Here is a 19,763-nt window from a genome sequence, read left to right as displayed (position 1 = left end):
AGTTCTATCTCCCTTAGTTTGTTTTAATAGCATTGCTCCTAATGAGCCAATTTCTTATTTGTAATATTAAGTAGTATTCAGCTTGACAATATTTATTATGTCAGTAACCCTCAATCCAAACTCTCTTCTGGTCGAATTTAAAACCCTCAATAGGGACGGTCTCATTTCAAAGTGTAGGCTGCCACCTACTGGCTGATCCCTTCTCAACACCCAGCTCTCCCCAGAAAGTAAATCAATTCCCCACAAGAGGTTTTCCTGCTGTCATTCAAAGCATTCAGTAACATCAACATAATCTTTGTAATTCTTTTCAATACAAAATCTTTAAACAACAATGATTTTCTGTATAGCACAGGGAACTATATTCAATATCTTGTAATAAACTATAATGGAAAAGAATCTTTAAAAATATATAGATTTGAATACATATAAATATGTATAACTGAACCACTTTGTTGTACACCTGAAACAAAATATTGTAAATCAATTATATTTCAATTAAAAATTTTTTAATTAAATAAATATGAAATCTTTTAACTTAAAAAAAAGAGACTACCAAGCCAAGAATGTTTCTGTATAGCTTTAAATTCCCAGCGTATACTCAAAAGGGTAGAACAGTATTTTTAAAAGATGTGCTATTTCTTAAATATACAAAAAGTTCTGTTTGGATAGATTTATCTTCCCCATTTCCTTTATTCTTCACTCCTGAAAACAAGTTCATTTCCTCTTAGAGTGATGGTGATTTAATTGTTCATATTGATCTGGAATTATTCAAAATTCGAATTCATAGTCCTAAAGCTAGTGTAAAAATTCACAACATCCGCTTACAGTAAAGCTCAGAATTAAATAGCTGTCAATTAGCTCAACTCCTCGTCATGTAAACATAAATCTGCCAGCGCCTTCTATGAGCAGTGGACTTTTTCAAGTGATAGCTAGTTTCTCCCTGGTTTAAGCTATTTTTAAGGAAAAATGGGACCAACTAAAATCATTAAAGGGAAATATAAGGAAATCCCCTTTCAGAGGCAGCAGGCCCCCGTCTTGGTGAAAGAAGTGAAGGGTAACTACACTCAGCAACATTCACTCAATCAATACTGTCTGATAGTATTAGAATATATATTAGAAGCTGAGGATCCAAGATGACTTAAATGCCTACTGCCTTGGAGAAATTGCCCGGTGTAGAAATCTCTTGGGAAGACAATTACAACATGTAATTTTGCAATATGCAAAAGATGTAAGCATCTGGACAGTGATAAAGCAGTGACTGGATTAGCTCAGAGAGTCAGGAAGAACCTTTTTCTCTCTTCTTGGCAACAGTAGTTTCAGGCGTACAGCCCAGCAATTCATATATTCATATATAATGTATATACATGAAGAATTTGAGAGTCTGAAGAAGAAAAAATATGTATACATTTTTCCTTCTTCAGATTCTCTTCCCTTATGTTAATAGGTAATTACAAAACATTGAGTATAGTTCCCTGTGCTATACTGTAGGTCCTTGTTGGTTATCTATTTTATATATAGGAGTGTGTATATGTTAATCCCAAACTCCTAACTTAGCCCTCTCCCATCCTTTTCCCTTTGGTAACTGTAAGTTTGTTTTCTATGACTGAGTCTCTTTCTGTTTTGGAAATGAGTTCATTTATATCTTTTTCTTTTTTTAGATTCCACATATAAGTGATATCACGTGCTATTTATCTTTCTATCTGATTTATTTCACTTAGTATGATAATCTCTAGGTCCATTCATGTTGCTACAAATGGTATTATTTCATTCTTTTTTTATGGCGCAGTTTCCATCATATGTATGTACTGAATCTTCCTTATCCATTCATCTGCTGATGGACATTTAGGTTGCTTCCACGTCTTGGCTACTGTAAACAGTGCTGCAATGAACATTGGGGTCTATGTGTCTTTTCAAATTATGGTATTCTCTGGATATATGCCCAGAAGTGGGATTGCAGGATCGTATGGCAACTTCATCTTTAGTTTGCTTGCTTTTTATTTCTTATTTTTGGCTGCACTGAGGGTTCATTGCTACACGCAGGCTTTCTCTAGTTGCGACAAGCAGGCGCTACTCTCTGCTTGCAATGCACAGCTTTTCACTGCAGTGACTTCTCTCATTGCAGGACACAGGCTGCAGGGCGCAGGAGCTTCAGGAGTTATGGCACACAGGCTTTCTCTCTAGCTGTACCGTGAGCACAGGCTCTAGAGCACAGGCTCAGTAGCTGCGGCCCACAGGCTTGGCTGCCCCGTGGCATTTGGGATCTTAGTTCCCAGACCAGGAATCAAACCCATATCCCCTGCATTGGCAGGCAGATTCTTAACCACTGGATCACCGGGGAAATACCAGTGATCAAAGTAAAAAATACTTTTTAGTTGTTTAAGGAAACTTCATATCCTCCATAGTAACTGTACCAGTTTACATTCCCACCAGTAGTGTAGGCGGGTTCCCTTTTCTCCCCACTCTCTCCAGCATTTATTATTCATAGGCGTTTTGATGTTGGCCATTTTAATGTGAGGTGAGTGATATCTCAGTGTAGTTTTGATTTGCATTTCTCTAAGAATTACTGACATTGAGCATATTTTCATGTACCGTTTGGCCGCTTGTATGTCTTCCTTGGAGAAATTTTTTTCTGTTGAAATCTTTTGCCCACTTTTTGATTGGGTTGTTTTGCTTTAGGAAGAGCCTTAAAAAGAAGACCTGTGAAGGTAAAAGAGGAGTTTCCCCAGGGAATTAAGTGGGGTGGGGAGGGGGGGATCCAAACTGCACGTGCAATGGAAGAGAGATGAAAAACACACAGGCTTAAGGGGAGATAATTCAGTTTTAATAAAGGAAATGAGGCCAGGTGAGTGGGAAGAGGGCAGATCTCAAAATCTCCTGCATATTCTGCCAAGAAATGCACATTTTAGGTTGATCACACTGACATCAAGGTTGGGACAGGAGGGAGGGTGATTACTAAGAGAAGCAAGGCCACTATCCAAGCAGAGACGATTCGGATCCAAAGTGAGCCTCCAGGGCGGTGAGGATGGAAAGGAGAGGCCGCGGTAAAGACAAACTGAAGATAAAATCAGAGGACCTGATGAACTTGGCGAATGAGGAAGAGGGAAGAGACTAGGACCTCCTCAGTTTTCCGGCTTAAGTAACCAAGTGGACGATGGTATATTTGCTAAGAAATGTAGGAGGAGGCGTGGATTTTCTGGGAGAACATAATAAATTCAGCTGAGTTTGCAAACATGAGCTTGGAAGTGCTGAGGCTGAAGTGACGGGAACACCCAGGTGAAGACTGCAGTGGGGTGAGGGGCAGTACACACAGAGGTGGCGCTCAGGCCCGAGGTCTGGACTGGAGATGGAAATTCGGAAGAAGCTTGGAAGTCGCCAAGCCTTCCTCACAGGAAGTAAAAAGCGGAACACGCTGTAAAATCAACAACTTTTCCTGGACCCGCTAGAGAAGCAAGGGCACAGAGCAAACGGCTATCCCCAAGAATGGAGAGCAGATCAGTGAATACAGGGACTCTCGACTGTGCAGAGCAGAGACCAGAAGCGGGGTGGGAAACCTGGGCTGTAGCTGAGGAACTGTTGGAGCTTCGTGAGGACAAGTCTGAGAGCTAAAAACTCAGAAGACCCAGTCATAGGGGGTCCCCCTACAATTTTGTGAAGTTTCCCTTCAGGAGCTTGATCAGGTTTCCATAGTAAATGTCAGAGAAAATCCCCTCTTGCCTCCAGTAGGCGAAGTAAACAAGGAACCATTCTGAACCACTCCCATTTCAAGTAAAACCTGCTAGTTAAGCACAGCCCAAACGCCTGTGTAGCATCAGAACCCAGCTGACCTCAAGGCAGGAAAAGACCCAACTCCCGCTCTCTCTAGCCACCCAGTTCTACCAGAGGTGGAGAGAAAAAGCTGAGAAACATTTGGGAAACTCATGGTCCAAGGGCACAGGCTCACTTAAAAGACAAACCAAATCAGAGGATTACAGAACACTGTCCCTTACCCCACGAACACCTCACCACCTCATTCCTAAAGGCCTATTTACAGCAGTTCCTTTTACCCAATGCATCACGTCTGGCTAACAAGGGAAGAATGACAAGGCACACCAAAAGGCAAAAAGCACAGTTTGAAGAGACAGCACAGGCATCAGAACCAGATGTGGCAAGGATGCTGGAATTATCAGACTGGGGATTTAAAACAACTATGATTAATACGCTAGGCTTCCCTGGTGGCTCAGCAGTAAAGAATGCGTCTGCAATGCAGCAGATACAGGAGACGCCAGTTCAATCCCTGGGTCTGGAAAATCCCCTGGAGAAGGAAATGGCAACCCACTCCAGTATTCTTGCCTGGAGAATCCCATGGACAGAAAAATCTGGAGGGCCATAGTCCATAGGGTTGCAAAGAGTCACGACTGAGCGACTGAGCAGGCACGCACGCACACACACGTGATTAATATGCTAAGGTCTCTACTGGACAAAACAGACAGCAAGCAACAACAGATGGGCAATGTAAACAGAGTCAAAAATCCTAAGGAAAAAAAAAGTCTAATTCTACACTTTAAATATTAGTTAATATATATAAATATATTCAAATATGTCCTTGAAGTGTATATAATATCAAGATATGTATAGTGGTTTTCTCGAGTTTCTCTCTGCTGGTTTGGGCAATTTTTATTTTCTTCTTTATGCTTTTCTGCTGCTGCTGCTAAGTCGCTTCAGTCGTGTCCGACTCTGTGTGACCCCATAGACGGCAGCCTACCAGGCTCCCCGTCCCTGGGATTCTCCAGGCAAGAACACTGGAGTGGGTTGCCATTTCCTTCTCCAATGCATGAAAGTGGAAAGTGAAAGTGAAGTCGCTCAGTCGTGTCCGACTCTTAGCGACCCCATGGACTGCAAGCCTACCAGGCTCCTCCGTCCATGGGATTTCCCAGGCAAGAGTACTGGAGTAGGGTGCCATTGCCTTCTCCATTATGCTTTTCTACATCTTGCAAATTTCCTATAATGCATATGCATTTAGAAAGCAAATGCATAAAGGTTTCTATTTTTTTTGTTTGTTTGTTTGGCTACACTGGGTCTTCTTTGCAGGGTGAGGGCTTCCTCTAGTTGCAGGACACAGGTTTCCCCTGGTACAGAGCACGGGCTCTTAGAGCCTGCAGGCTTCAGCGGTCGCAGTGCACAGGGCTTAGCTGCCCCACAGCATGTGGACTTTTAGTTTCCCAATCAGGAATGGAACCCACATCCCCTGATTGGGAGGCAAATTTCCAACCACTGAACCAGCAGGGAAGTCCCTTTGATTTCTTTTTGAAGATCTAAAGTCTCTAGCAGTCAGAATTAGCTGGGGCTAATTGAGATAGTTTGAGATGGCTGAGATGCAACCAGCAATCTCGACTCTATTAAAATAGACAGCGAGGAGAAAGCAGAGAGGGACAGGACCCAAACCAAACTGGTGTAAAGGGAAGGGGAAAGAACTACCTGAGAGCTCCTGACAAGTGGGATGGAACACTTGATTTCCTGGATTCAGCTAGGGTTTCCTGGATGCAAGTATAACATCAGAGGAAGAGGGGAACAAGAAGGAACAACTGGGAGGAAAAAAAAATCTTAAAGCCCCTCACTCCTTTTCCCACCCACATGAGCTTTACAGGGCAGTGGTAAAGGCCAGAAGGAAGGCAAGTGTCAACTCCTACCCAAACTCAACTGCTTTGATTTCCAGATTAGATAAGACTGAGGAAACAGACGAAAGGTCAAAGCGCCTCCAAGGAAGGCAGCGCAACAGCAAGGCGTTGGAACACATGCCTTACAGAGCAAATCTGCTGTGAGGATGTTGGAATGGGCCAGTATGCCTCCTCTGATGGCTTTAACTCTGAGTTGAATGAAGTAAGCGATAGCAATGGGCAGAAATGGATCACGTGCCAGGCAGAAGATACTGACTGGCGGGGATGAAACGTGAAAGGATGCTGCAATGCTTAATAACAGGTGTCCAGCTGGCTAGGTGATATGGCCCGGCTGTCAGATACCAGTCTAGATACTCTGGGAAGATATTTTTAGACGTGATTAACATCTAAGTAAACCAGATTATCCTTCTTAATGTGGATGGGCTTCATCCAATCACTTGAAGGCCTTAAAGGGAAAGACTAAGGTTTCCCAAACCAGAAGAAATTTGTCCTGAAGACTGCTTGGTTTTCTAGTCAGCTGGCTTGCCCTACAGATTTCTGAGTTGTGAGCCCCACAATGGTGTGAGCCAATTCCTTAAAATATAGATCTCTGATTCTCGCTCTCTCAATATAGATCTATGTATTGTGCTAAGCCGCCTCAGTCCTGTCTGACTTTTTGTAACCCTATGGACCGTAACCGGTGACTCTTCTGTCCAAGGGATTCTCCAGGCAAAAATACTGGAATGGGTTGCCATTTCCTCCTCCAGGGCATCTTCCCAACCCAGGGATCGAGCCCGTGTCTCTCATGTCTCCTGCATTAGCAGGCGGGTTCTTTACCACTAGCACCATCTGGGAAGTATGTACAGGTATAAACATAGATACAGATGGGGCGTCCCCAGAGGCTCAGAGGCAAAAAAAAAAAAAAAAAAATCCACCTGCATTGCAGAAGATACAGGAGATCTCTGAGTCCTGAAGGTCCCCTGGAGGAAGGCATGGAAACACACTCCAATATTCTTGCTCAGAAAATCCCATGGACAGAGGAGCCTGGCGAACTAAGGTCCATGGGGTCAGAGAGCTGGACATGACTGAAGCGACTGAGCACACTACAGCACATATAGATATAAAAATATATACATATACAGGTATATTTTATACACACACACACACCTACTCACACATAGGTATATCCTAATGGTTTGATTTCTCTGGAGAATCCTAATGCACATAATAAAAGATGAAATCTATTAGCAGTGACCAATAGGGCAGAACTTTGAATGGGACTGAAACTGGCAAAGGCAGGGCAGCAATAAGAGGTTGAAGATTCCCAGATGTATGAATGACACGACAAACAATACACTTAATGTAGAATACTTTGGAATCTATAATACACAGAATATGAACTAGACCAGAGGGAAGCTACAGTTAGAACACATTTAGTGAAACTTAGGCCAAAGGAGTCTGGAGGTGGCTGTGGAGACAAAAGGAATCTGATGATGCAATAAGGACATGGCAAACATTTTAACAGGCATACTTTGTACTGCCAAGATGTGTCAACTCTACAGGAATACTGTTCATATATAAGGATACTAACTTACCATACTTGTCTCGCAAGCCGACAGTACATCTAAAGACTCCACCAAAGGCAACGTCTTCACCAAATATTACTGAAAAATAATAAAGAACATGTTGTATCTAATCATTCCTAAATGAGTCTAACAATAAGTAATGTAAGTGTCTACGTACGAAATTAGAAAACAGAAATGGATCCCGAGATCTAAAGCAAGGTTTGCCAATTTAGACCTTAGTGACACTTTGGACTGGATGATCCTTCTGTCATAGTGGCCTGTCCTGTGCATTGTAGGCACAGAGCAACACGCCTGGTCTCCGTGCAGTGGGTGGGCTGCTGACCGCACAGAGTGGTAACAGCCAACAGGGTCTCCAGACAGTGTGAAGTGCACGGGGAGGATCCTCCGTTGTGAAAGAAACACTAATCTGGAACCTCACCTTGTTTCACCCATGAAGGAAATGAGGTCAGAAAAGTAGTCAAGTAACTTAACAAGCCAGAAAGCAAGAGGCAGAACTGTGACTCACACTCTAGGCTTATATGTCCCTTGGGCAGTGGCTTTTGAGGGGTGTTTCTACTGGCTTGGGCGGGGAGGGGGGGGGAGGTTAATGATTCCCCCTCCCTTTTTTAAAGAATCCTGTGGATCATTTTTCAAGTCTTTAATTGAATTTGTTATAATATTGCTTCTGTTTTTATGTTTTTGGTTCTTTTGTTGCAAGGCATATGGGATCTTGGCTTTCCAATCTGGGATCTAACCCGCACCCCCTGCATTGAAAGGCGAAGTCTTAACCACTGGACCACCAGGGAAGTCCCCTGATTTTCTTTTTTTTTTCTAATATACCATATACAATGAGAGTCAGCAATTTGAAGAAGCTGAAAGAACAGCATTTCAAGCTGAGAGAATAGTGACAAGTAGGAAAGTGGAGAAGGAAATGGCAACCCACTCCAATGTTCTTGCCTGGAGAATCCCGGGGACAGGGGAGCCTGGTGGGCTGCCATCTATGGGGTGGCACAGAGTTGGACACGACTGAAGTGACTTAGCAGTAGCAGGAAAGTGACATAGACTGCAAGTAAAATGGAATGTAAAGAGCAAGGCAAAGAATCGTTCTGGTGAAAACTCAGGGGTGCTACGTAGGCAAGGCAAATTAAACTGAATAAGGGGATGTTCACAAAGCTGAATTCTAGTCCCATTAATGCACCTCACCAGCTCCAAAGACCTCAAGAAAATAACTCACCCTTATCTACATGACTATATCAGTCATTCTGTTTCAAAACAAAGCAAGTCCAGCTCTCACTTCTCCTAAAAACTAACCTGCTTTCCACTTGACCTTAAAAACTGAGATTCTCAAGGGGAAACCCAAGGTATACTAAATATACATATAAAGCCAAGTCAATCTAATTTAGAAAACGCACAGCAGCACAACTCTTTTTATATCAATAATTTAGTAAGATAAGGTACTCATAAAGTTAATTATTAATATTAAAGTTATTTTCCAAAAAAAATCTTACAAGTTGAATGATAATGTATGCCAAAGGAAAGCACAGAACTAAACTTTAATTTTATATCAATAAATAGATAGCTGAACAAAGTGGTATTTTCCACTTTTTCTATATGCTAGACAAACAACAGCACATATTTTAAAAGGTATTATGTTAATGTATTATCAGGACCACACATACCATGGAAAAAAATTAATTTAATAATGTCAGGGTCAGATATACATGAGAACTAATTCATAATAAGAGGATAAAAATGTGTTTAATATCATAATTTGATTATTTAGCCTTAAGCATTTGTTCAGGTCTTGTAAAAATTTCAAGGAAGCAACCTAGATGTCCATCAGCAGATGAATGGATAAGAAAGCTGTGGTACATAGACACAATGGAGTATTACTCAGGCATTAAAAAGAATACATTTGAATCAGTTCTAATGAGGTGGATGACACTGGAGCCTATTATACAGAGTGAAGTAAGCCAGAAAGAAAAACACCAATACAGTATACTAACGCATATATATGGAATTTAGAAAGATGGTAACGATGACCCTGTATGCGAGACAGCAAAAGAGACACAGATGTATAGAACAGTCTTTTGGACTCTGTGCTGGGGGCGGGGGGGGGGGGGGGGGTTGGGGGGGCAGGGAATGATTTGGGAGAATGGCATTAAAACACGTATAATATCATATAAGAAATGAATTGCCAGTCCAGGTTCGACGCAAGATACAGGAAGCTTGGGGCTGGTGCACTGGGATGACCCAGAGGGATGGTATGGGGAGGGAGGTGGGAGCGGGGTTCAGGATGGGGAACATGTGTACACCCGTGGCGGATGCATGTTGATGTATGGCAAAACCAATACAATATTGTAAAGTAAAAAAAAAAATAATAATAATAAATTTTTTTTTTTAATTTCAAGTAGATATAATGCTATCCATTGAGCTCCAGACAAACATTTACAGCAAATCTTCAATTCTGAATTAACACAACTACCATAGTCAAGCAGGGCTTCCCTGGTGGCTTAGCAGTAACAAATCTGCCTGCCAATGCAGAAGACGAGGGTTCGATCCCTGGGTCAGAAAGATCCCCTGGAGAAAGAAATGGCAACCCACGCCAGTATTCTTGACTGGGAAATCCCATGGACAGGGGAGTCAGGTGGGCTACAGTCCATAGGGTTGCAAAACAGTCGGACATGACTTAGCAACTAAACAACAACAACCACAGTCAAGCACCAAGGAAGTTTACCTGCCGTAGGATCTTTGGCCAATGAGTTATCTAAGGCACTTGTTACTGCCTGGAAGAGATTCATTTTCTGAGTCTGCCCTGTGAAAATTTTTAAAAAAGAAAAAATCATGTATTATTACATAAAAAATAATCAGTTTTTTAACAGTCAATTAAACTTTGATTAAAGCCAAGGTAGAAAGGAAAGCATGGAATATATTACACAAATTTACTGGATTATTTACCATGGTAAGGTCTCTGTGGAAGATATAAAAGCAATACAACTTTAAGATGCTTGTTGAGGAGCCAAAACTGAAACATAATAAACAATTTAAAAACAACTACTAAAAAAAAAAAAAGAAAGAAAGAATACAATAAAGTTGAACAAATATGTGTCCACATAAATAAAAGGTAAGCAAAGTCAGTATAGAGAAGCAAGCAGAGTGGGAGGGGTCTGGGAAGATGCCCTGGATGGGTTTTAGGAACATAGGTCATAACAAATACACATGACCAATGGCATGTGTTAAATGTGCCAATAAGAGCAAATAGCCATGGACCATAAACAATGAGAAAGGCTAAAAGAACTTCAGCGCCCAGAACTGTTTGGATAACTCTACAATCCCATGCCTTGGTCCTTCCTATTATCTTATTGCTCAAGTAGAATCTCTGTCAGCCAATCTCTATCCCCCTAAATGGGCTGTTAAGATGATTAAATGGAACAATAAATGCACAGAACAGTGAAGAGTGCATGACCAGTGAGCACTGAATAAATACTAGCTGACTTTTGTTAGACTCTGGACTGTGTCTCTGTGCTTCACGTTGACCTTGGCCATTATTCTGAATGGTATGAAGCTTTATTTGATAAAGTTCCAAATGTCAGAATTCAGAAATAATCATGATTTTAGAGCTTTGATTTAAGCCTCAGTGCTGCCCAGTGCCCATGGTCTTCCTAGAAATTTAGGGTCAAATCATCTGTGAAAACACAACTCAGAGCAAAAAAAAGTTCCTTTCTGCCCATGTCTTCTCTGATGCTCAAGCTCTGTCTTCGTAGCTCAGTTGATAAAGAATCTGCCTGCAATGAAGGAGACCCGGGTTCAATTCCTGGGTCAGGAAGATCCCCTGGAGAAGGAAATGGCAATCCACTCCAGTATTCTTGCCTGGAGAATCCCCATGGAAAGAGGAAGGAGCCTGGCAGGCTACAGTCCATGGGGTTGCAAGAGTTGGACATGACTTAGCAACTAAACCACCACTGTCTTCATGTCAGTGCCTGATCCATGCACCTTAATCCATAGCCATGCAGTTATCAAATTCCAATGCCTGCTGCTTATTCCCCAACCACTGGCCCACCTAAATTCTGTGAACTGCAGCTGCCTGTGTGTCCTCAAAGCCAAGGTCTAATTCCCAGGCTGGATCACAACAGCAACTGCTGTTGCCTTCAACCTGCAGCCATGAGACCCTGGTCACCTGTCCTTTTCCTGGAGACCTATCCCCAGAACAGCCTGGCTCCACAGCAGGCTCTGACTCAGGACACCTCCAATTTGCCATCTTCCATTGACACCCAGCCTTCTGATTCTCTGTCCAGCTCTGGACTCACACATCTCTCTGATCCCTTCCACACTGCTGAATGACAGTCTGTATGATCACCGACTCAATGCACACAGGTTTGAGCAACCTCCAAGAGACAGTGAAGGACAGGGAAGCCTGGTGTGCTGCAGTCCATGGGGTCACAAAGAGTCAGACACAACTCAGCGACTGAACAACAAATACTCAATCAGATCTGCCCCGCTGCCTTCTGAGCCCATAATAAAGCCTGTTTCTACTCATATTTCTGGTGTGGAGAATAGGAATTTATTCAAGAAATTGTTGTCATATCACCATCACACTCCATGTCCATAATTACCTCACAAGTTATTCTTCTTCAGGCTAAGAATAAATCATTTAATAGGTACTTTGCTTAAATCCTTTTCTCCATTCTAGAAAAATTCTTGGAAGATTTGACTGATGCTGGGTATCAGATGATGATGGTTTAGGGTAAACTGTTTTCTCAACCACCATGACATTCCCACTCCTTCTCCTCTTTCAAACATTTCCTAAAGTAAAATTTTTATCTATGAAAATCTATGAGGATTTTCACAGCTAAGACTCTAGGGAGAATGAAAATGCCTAAACAACTATGGTAGTATTTATTTCAAGTCTGCTGATCATTTGAATTAATACTGAATGCCCCTAAGATATCTCAGTGAACTGCAGCTTGGCAAGTCTCCAAGGGTGAATATGGACAGTATTGCTTGATAACCACAAAGAATTTGCTCATCTTATATGAAAACAATTTACAGGTAAGGGTATTTAAAGGTTATATTTCCATATGAACACATAATCTTTCACTCCTGAATACTTAGTTTTCTGAACAGAATCAGAATTTTGGGGTTTTAGATTAACTACTCTTCTACTGGATGGTTTTAAAAGCTTTAAATGACAATTTTTAATAGAGCAATATTTACTTTTGATTCTTTTTAAATATGCAGTATGATTTATGGATGAGTCAGAAAGAAATCACAAGTTATTCAGAGGTAATATCATTTAAATATTTATTTTCCTTAGAATTACTTATTTTCCTGGAGGTGACAGCAAAAACTATTGATAAAGTATGCCTAATCTTCCCTCCTGATAAGATAAGCATACACTGACCATATCTAATCAGAGCTGTGCCACTGGAAAGACTTTTAAAAAAAGAAAAGAAAAGGGTTTCTGAACACCACTACAAAATTATTAAATCCAGTTGTCAAATCACACAATTACCAGTATCATTAACTGGCTGCAAAATTTCAAAGCTGGACTGATGACTCTTCTTTCCTAAGATAAAAAGTTATAACAAAACAAACTTAAATATACACAGCAGTGCAATTTCCCAAGCCAAAGATGAAAGCTAAAGGGTATCCTCGTAAAACAGTGTTTTATGGTTAGATCAGAGCTGCTTCCTTTGTGGCTCAGCTGGTAAAGAATCTGCCTACAATGTGGGAGACCTCGGTTCGATTCCTGGGTTGGGAAGATCCCCTGGAGAAGGGAAAGGCTACCCACTCCAGTATTCTGGCCTGGAGAATTCCATGGACTGTATAGTCCACCGGGTCACAGAGTTGGATTCGACTGAGTGACTTTCACTCACTCACTCAGAGCTGCTTACTCAAAACTGTCTGAAATAGAACATCATGAAAAACAGGTGGATTCATTTTGATATTTGGCAAAAATAATACAATTATGTAAAGTTTAAAAATAAAATAAAATTTAAAAAAAATGAAAAACAGGTCATCATCTGGCCAAGAGGCAAAAGAAAAGATGGTCAGTTTCACTAATTATTAGAGAAATGCACATCAAAATTACAATGAGATATTACCTCACACTGGTCAGAATGGCCATCATTAAAACATCTACAAATAAATGCTGGAGAGGGTGTGGAGAAAAGGAACCCCCCGCCCAACACTGATGGTGGGGATGTAACCCACACTAGAAAACAGTATCAAGTCCCTTAAAAAACTAAAATTAGAGCTACCATATGATCCTACAATCCCATTCCTTGGCATATATCCAAAGAAAACTCTAATTCGAAAATATACTTGTAATCCAGTGTTCACTGCAGCGCTATTTACAATAGCCAAGACCTGGAAGCAATCTAAATGTCCATCAACAGACAAATGGATAAAGAAGATACGGTACATATACACAATGGAATAGTACTCATCCATAAAAAAGGAATGAAATAATGCTGTTTTCAGAAACATGGATCAACCTAGAGATTATAATAATATAATACTAAGTGAATTAAGTCAGAGTTCAAAGCTCAGTTGTGTCCGACTCTTTGTAACCCCATGAATTGTAGCCCGCCAGGCTCCTCTGTCCATGGGATTTTCCAGGCAAGAATACTGGAGTGGGTTGCCATTTCTTTCTATAGGGGATCTTCCTGACCCAGGGATCGAACCTGGTTCTCCCTCACTGCAGGAAGAATCTTTTACCACCTGAGCCACCAGGAAAGCCCAATTAAGTCAGGGAAAAAAAAAAGACAAATATCATGTTATCAGTTATATGTGGAATCTAAAATATGCTACAAATGAACTTATTTACAAAATAGAAACAGACTCACAGACATAGAAAACAAAACTTATGGTTACCAAAGATGGAGGAGGCAATAAATCAGGAGTCTGAGATTAGCAGATTGAACTACTATATATAAAATAGACTGTATAGCACAGGGAACTATATTCAATATTCTGAATTAAACCATACCGGAAGGGAATAAAAAATATTTTAATTGTAAATAAAAAATAAGCCAGGTCATTATCATTGCTACAAAAATAAAGTGGCATGCTGGCAGGATGTAAGGGACATAATAGAACATAAACTCCAAGAGGGCAGGGGTTCTTAGTGCCTTTGATCATAGCAACGTGCTCAGACCTTACAACAGTATCTAACATGTAACAAGTGCTCAGTAAGTATCTGCTGAGTGAATGGCTGAGCAAATAAACCTATGAGGCTGTTTCTTAAAAATTAAAAAATACACAGAGCAAATTGTTCATCAACCACTTAAAAACAAAGGAATGGAGCAGGGAAAAAAATTCTACCAATGTCACACGTCAAAGACAATTCCGGGCAAAGGGGAGTGAGGGAAGGTGATGCTGCAGTACCAGTCTGATGAGCAGCACTCAGTTATTCTGAGCAACTATTCCCTTTGCAGCACGGAAGGGAGACAGAGACAATCCACAGAGCTAAAGCACCTGAGACCATGGTATGCCAGCTACTCCCTGTGTGACTCTGGGAAGGCTACTTTACTGACATTCAGCTTCCTTTGCTACAAAACATGGATAATACTATCTAATATGTAGGACGACTGTGAGAATTCAGTGAGATAACTACTATCAAATGTCCAATATTTATGGACTGTCTACTCTGCACTGGTTAACCTTCCCTCCCCCACTCAATAAGATAATCCCTGCAATTACTGGTGCCTGGCACCTCCATTTACTTTTCCAAACTTATTTCCTACCCCTTCCCATTCTCCTCCAAATAAACTCACTAATTCCTGTTCCTCATATAAACTTTATGCTTTCTAACCTCTTGTTATTTATATTGTTCCCAACACTAAAAGTTCTAAAACAGTAAGTCCCCTACATGTGAACCTTCAAGCTGTGAACTTTCAAAGATGTGAACAGATTATAACCCTATTACAGTACAGTACCATATAGTAGACTGAGTTAGCTGGGTACCTAGGCTAACTTGGTTGGACTTACCAACAAACAACTTCGCACATGCTCTCAGAACAGAATTCATTGGTACTTTGGGGACTTACTGTACTTGAAAGAACACCCTCATCCCCACAATACAAGGACTCTTCCTTCTACACTTGACCTTTGAGAGCTGCCTACCATCCCCTACTCAGAACATCCCAACCACAGTGGCTTTCTCGGGTCCTACAGCACAAACTCACCCCACCCCAGAGACTTCACCCTTGCTTGCCCTTGTTTCTTCCTGGAAAACAAACTTGCTCTCTGGTCCTTGCAGAAGTGATTCCTTTACCTTTCTTTACAGTACAGTTTAAATGTCACCTCCTCAGAGTCCACTGTGACCACCACTCTATTTAGGGAGGCCCTTTCATGTGTCAAAATAATCAAAAGAATAAACATTATTTGCAGCACAAATGAAAGTCAGAGAGATAACAATATATTAAGGCAGAGAGAGAATAAATATATTCATTAGTATCTTTACCACACAAAACATTAGTACAACATTTGTATAGGAGGCTTTGGAGTTAGACACATCTGGGTTCAAATTCTTGGTCTGCTACTTAGCAGACTTGGGCGAGCCACCAACATCTCTAAGCCTCAATTTTCTCATCTGTGAAATGAGCATAATGCTCTTTAACTCAACAGGGTTACTGGGAGGATTGTAGACTGATGTCTACACCGCCACCTGGAATACATAGCTGCTCAAAAATGGTAGGTAGCATTAGTACTGACAGAAAAAAGAGCACCGTGTACAAACTTTTAAAGTACACAGAAACAAGGAACGTTCAATTCCCACAAGTGCAAAGAAATCTAGCAAATATATGGGGACATATTCAATAGAAATGAAATAAATGCATATCAAAACAAAGTGCAGTTAGCACAAAATACCCCATAGTGAGTGAGTGTGTGTGTGTGTGTGCACACGTGAGTGCACGAGCACACACAATTCTGACACCAATTCCAAAGCATGGAGTCCTAACCACTGGACCCCCAGGGAATTCCCAAAACATTTTTCTAAAGAAAGCTATAAAAAACAATATGGGGAAATGCTTCTGATTAAATAATGCGAATTGTATTTATATTAAAACTACAATTATGGGAAATTTTTATCCCATTCATTTTAGTGTGCTCACTCAGTTGTATTCAACTCTTTATGACTCTATGGACTGTAGCCCACTAGGCTCCTGTGTCCATGGGATTATCCTGGCAAGTATACTGGAGTGGGTTGCCATTTCCTCTTCCAGGGGATCTTCCCAACCCAGGAATCCAACCCATGTCTCCTGCACTGGCAGGCAGATTCTCTACCACTGAGCCATCTGGAAAGCCCCATTTTATCAGTGGAATTCTTTAATTCCACTAAATTGGAATGAAATCCCTAAAAGATACATCCAGAAATATTAGCAATATTTACAGTAGTGGGTGTTGAGATTATCTTTTTTGTTTTTTCTATTATTCAAATTATCTGTAATATTCTTTTGTTATTTTTATAATAAGAACAAGCATTTTATTATCATTTTACTCAAGCTTTAGTAATTTCATAATTATGGAAGGAGGTTAAGAAGACCTGCGCTATTTCTTAAGTATTGGGCTAGTTTCTTTGAAGACAGAATTCAAGGTTCATATTGTTGGTGAGAAAAAATTGTGCTCACCTTTATGGTGTCTACTATTTCACAAAACCAGAATACCTCTTAGTAAATAGTTTCCACATGAATTTTAGCACATTGTTTAGAATGGAAGCTCTGGAATCTGAATAATTAGATTCCAAAGCTGTGTGCATGCTAAGTTGCTTGAGTGGTCTCCCACTCTGCGACACTATACCACTAACTTCTCTGTGTAATCCAGGACAAAGTATCTCAAGATCTCAGCTACCCAAATGAAAAACTGAGGGGGGAAAAAAAAGATTACCTACCTCTTAAGATTGTCCTAAGCATCAAATAAGAGAATGAATGTAAATTTCTCTGTCCAGGGCCTGCCTGTGGTTAGCGCTCAATAAATATTTATTTTTATTACTCACAAGTAAATACTGACACACTTGCCCAAAAGTCGGCTCTAGCATGTGAGAAGTGATTAGCCAGCCAAGGAAAAGTTAACTGTTTTCCTACTGTTCCCAATGTTGCGATGATAGGCACTGGATCTTTCGGAGGTTACAGAAAACTCAGCTACAACAGTCATGCAACTGCCATCAGGCCAGGTGTGAGAGGTGCTCGGTTCTTTGCCGCAGTTGGAAGTACTCGATGTCTTCCTCCGCCCATTACCCACACCGCTTACCCTTCCTTGGCTAAGTGGCAGCCTTGCCCAGCACAAGCTCAGTGCTAGGCCCAGATAGACAGGAAGATGGCTGTTTCGCATCTCTAGGAAGAAGCTGTTCTGTGACCTTGGGAAAACCAATTACTGTAGTTACTTTAGTCCCTCTGTTTTCTCTACTAAAGGAAACAAAAACACAAAAGGGAGGAGGGACTGCTTTTTTCTTTAAACATACCTCTCTGCCTGTAGTTTGTGGCACGTCCGTGGGCAAGCTGGGACAACTCTGGGGTGGGGCAGACTTGAAAAAGCAAGGATAAGAGAGCGGAGAAAAGGTGGCGTTCCCAAGCACGCCCCTGCACTCTCCGGCCCTAGGACACCCCGCGCGCCCTCTCACCCATCTCGAGTGAGATGCCTCTCGAAAGCACGAACATGGAACTAAGGAGGAAATCACAGACATACAGGTAGCGGACTCTCGAGAGCAGGGCAGGGACTCTGCTGCGATGCAAGGAGGTCAGCTTGCCGGCCCCCGCCGAGGACGGGCAGGGCGGCACCCTCAGTGACCTCGCATGGGCCTGCGAGACTGGGCTGCAGCGGAGCGGACAGGGCAGCCCCTCGCTCACCGTACTCCACGGGCTCCGGGTCAGGCTGGAAAGTGAAGTGAGCCACCTGCCGCCTCTGGGCCGCAGCCCCGTAGGCCGAGGCGGACTGCAGGAAGCCCCTCGACAGCCCCGCGCCACACAGCCGACGCCAGGGTCCGTCGGCCCCGGCTGCACGGAGCCGCAGCAGCCAGCCCGCGAACGCCGCCACAGCCGCCATCCCGGCTCACCACCCGGATTCGCAGGCTGCGGGGCCGCCAGCTGCCAGCCGGGAGGGCGGAGCGCCGAGGCGGCTTTTCCATTGGCTGGACCTAAGGAGCGGGCCTGCCACTCGGACCAATCAGAACCAGGAATTCGGGGGGTGGGTCGTGCTTCGAGACGACCCAGTCGCTTTGGACCGTGGTGCGCATGCGGAAAGGGGGCTGGGGCGGGTGCAAGCTGACAGGTGAGCTCCAATGAGATGGTTCCTAGAGGTGGAGTCCTGGTAGGGTCCGCAAGGAGATCAGGGGTTCCGCACGCCTGTCCGCCAGTTCCCCACTCGGCATGGGTTCCTGCTTTTTCTAGTGTCATGTGCGCCGTGAGGTTCTGATGGCTTTTTCACCTTAAGATTTATGTTTTCTTTTGAACCCTTTCTTATCCTCTCCCATTCTTTACCTCTATTATTCTCCAAGAAATGGAAAGGGTTATGGATTGGTATTTGGTTATTAGTTTGGGGTTTCGACAACACTGCGGGAATCAGTGCTGTAAGCCTCCGCTGTTTATTCAAACCCTCCCTGTGTGCTTAATAAGTATGTATTGATTTTCTTTTATTAATTTTGTTTTTCTGGGTTTAAACGAGAGGGAAAGAGGTAAAACTTCTATTTTACCTGCAAATCCACTTCATAGGAATCCAGGTGCATTTTTGCCCAGGTGCAGCGAAAATGACCTGATTAGCTTAGAGACCTGGGGAATTTAAGAACTTCTTAATTTACATTTAAAATAATCAACTTTGTAAATTTTATTCTTAAAAACTCAAATGTTTTTCAAAGTATACTTTCAAAATAAAAATAAAAGGATACCTTCTCTATCTATGAATTTACGCATTACAGCAAAATATGGTAGAGAGAAGAATGAAAGTGTTTCCATCCGATGAAAGTGGAAAAGAACAGGCCCCAAGCAGAATTTGAAGAAGAAAGGGAAAGAATGCAAGGGTAGGAGCAGGGGAAAGCATATTCCCCTTCTGCTATTCCTGACCCAGCTCATCTTTGGTTTTGCAAGGAAACTTTGGCCACCTGATGCGAAGACCTGACTCATTGGAAAAGACCCTCATGCTGGGGAAAATTGAGGGCAAGAGGAGAAGGGGGCGACAGAGGATGGCATCACTGATTCAATGGACATGAGTTTGAACAAACTCGGGGAGATAGTAATGGACAGAGAAGCCTGGCATGCTACAGTTCATGGGGTTGCAAAGAGTTAGACACGACTTAGCGACTGAACAACAGCAAAGAAGAGAAGAAATGGGGAGAGGAGAGGCAAAGAGAGGCGCCAGCTGCCTGTTTTCTGATTGGGGTTAAGAGATGAGATTTTTTTTTCCCCGTTCATAGATCACTCAGCTTATTGCAAATAGTACCAACACAGTTAGTCTCCAAGGAGAAGTCCTGGAAGGAAGTATCACAGCACAAGCAGCAGTCTGGCAACAGGTCTCTTGACAAGCATGAGTGGGCAGCAGCCCTCTGCTCAAACAAGGACCCCGGCAGCAT

At 42.2% G+C, this 19,763-nt stretch overlaps 1 protein-coding gene across 2 annotated transcripts in view; it reads right to left on the bottom strand.

Moving 5' to 3' along the window:
• BCKDHB (branched chain keto acid dehydrogenase E1 subunit beta) overlaps positions 1–18,294 on the bottom strand; it is a 265,216-nt gene extending 246,922 nt beyond the window's left edge. The window contains exons 1-3 of one of the 2 annotated variants that reach the window (XM_061427286.1): positions 18,049–18,294; positions 9,936–10,013; positions 7,229–7,297 (exon numbers count right to left, since the gene is read on the bottom strand). In XM_061427286.1, the coding sequence (XP_061283270.1) occupies positions 7,229–7,297; positions 9,936–10,013; positions 18,049–18,244 (343 nt within the window). In that variant the 5' untranslated portion in view covers positions 18,245–18,294. The remainder of the gene's footprint in view (positions 1–7,228; positions 7,298–9,935; positions 10,014–18,048) is intronic. The other variant, XM_061427287.1, reaches the window with a different exon arrangement.
• Between the last annotated feature and the right edge of the window lie 1,469 nt (positions 18,295–19,763).

This window comes from Bos javanicus, chromosome 9, assembly GCF_032452875.1.
Source record: "Bos javanicus breed banteng chromosome 9, ARS-OSU_banteng_1.0, whole genome shotgun sequence".
NCBI lineage: Eukaryota > Metazoa > Chordata > Mammalia > Artiodactyla > Bovidae > Bos > Bos javanicus.
The sequence above is the reverse complement of the archived record's forward strand: the minus strand, read 5'-3'. Positions and strand labels throughout refer to the sequence as shown.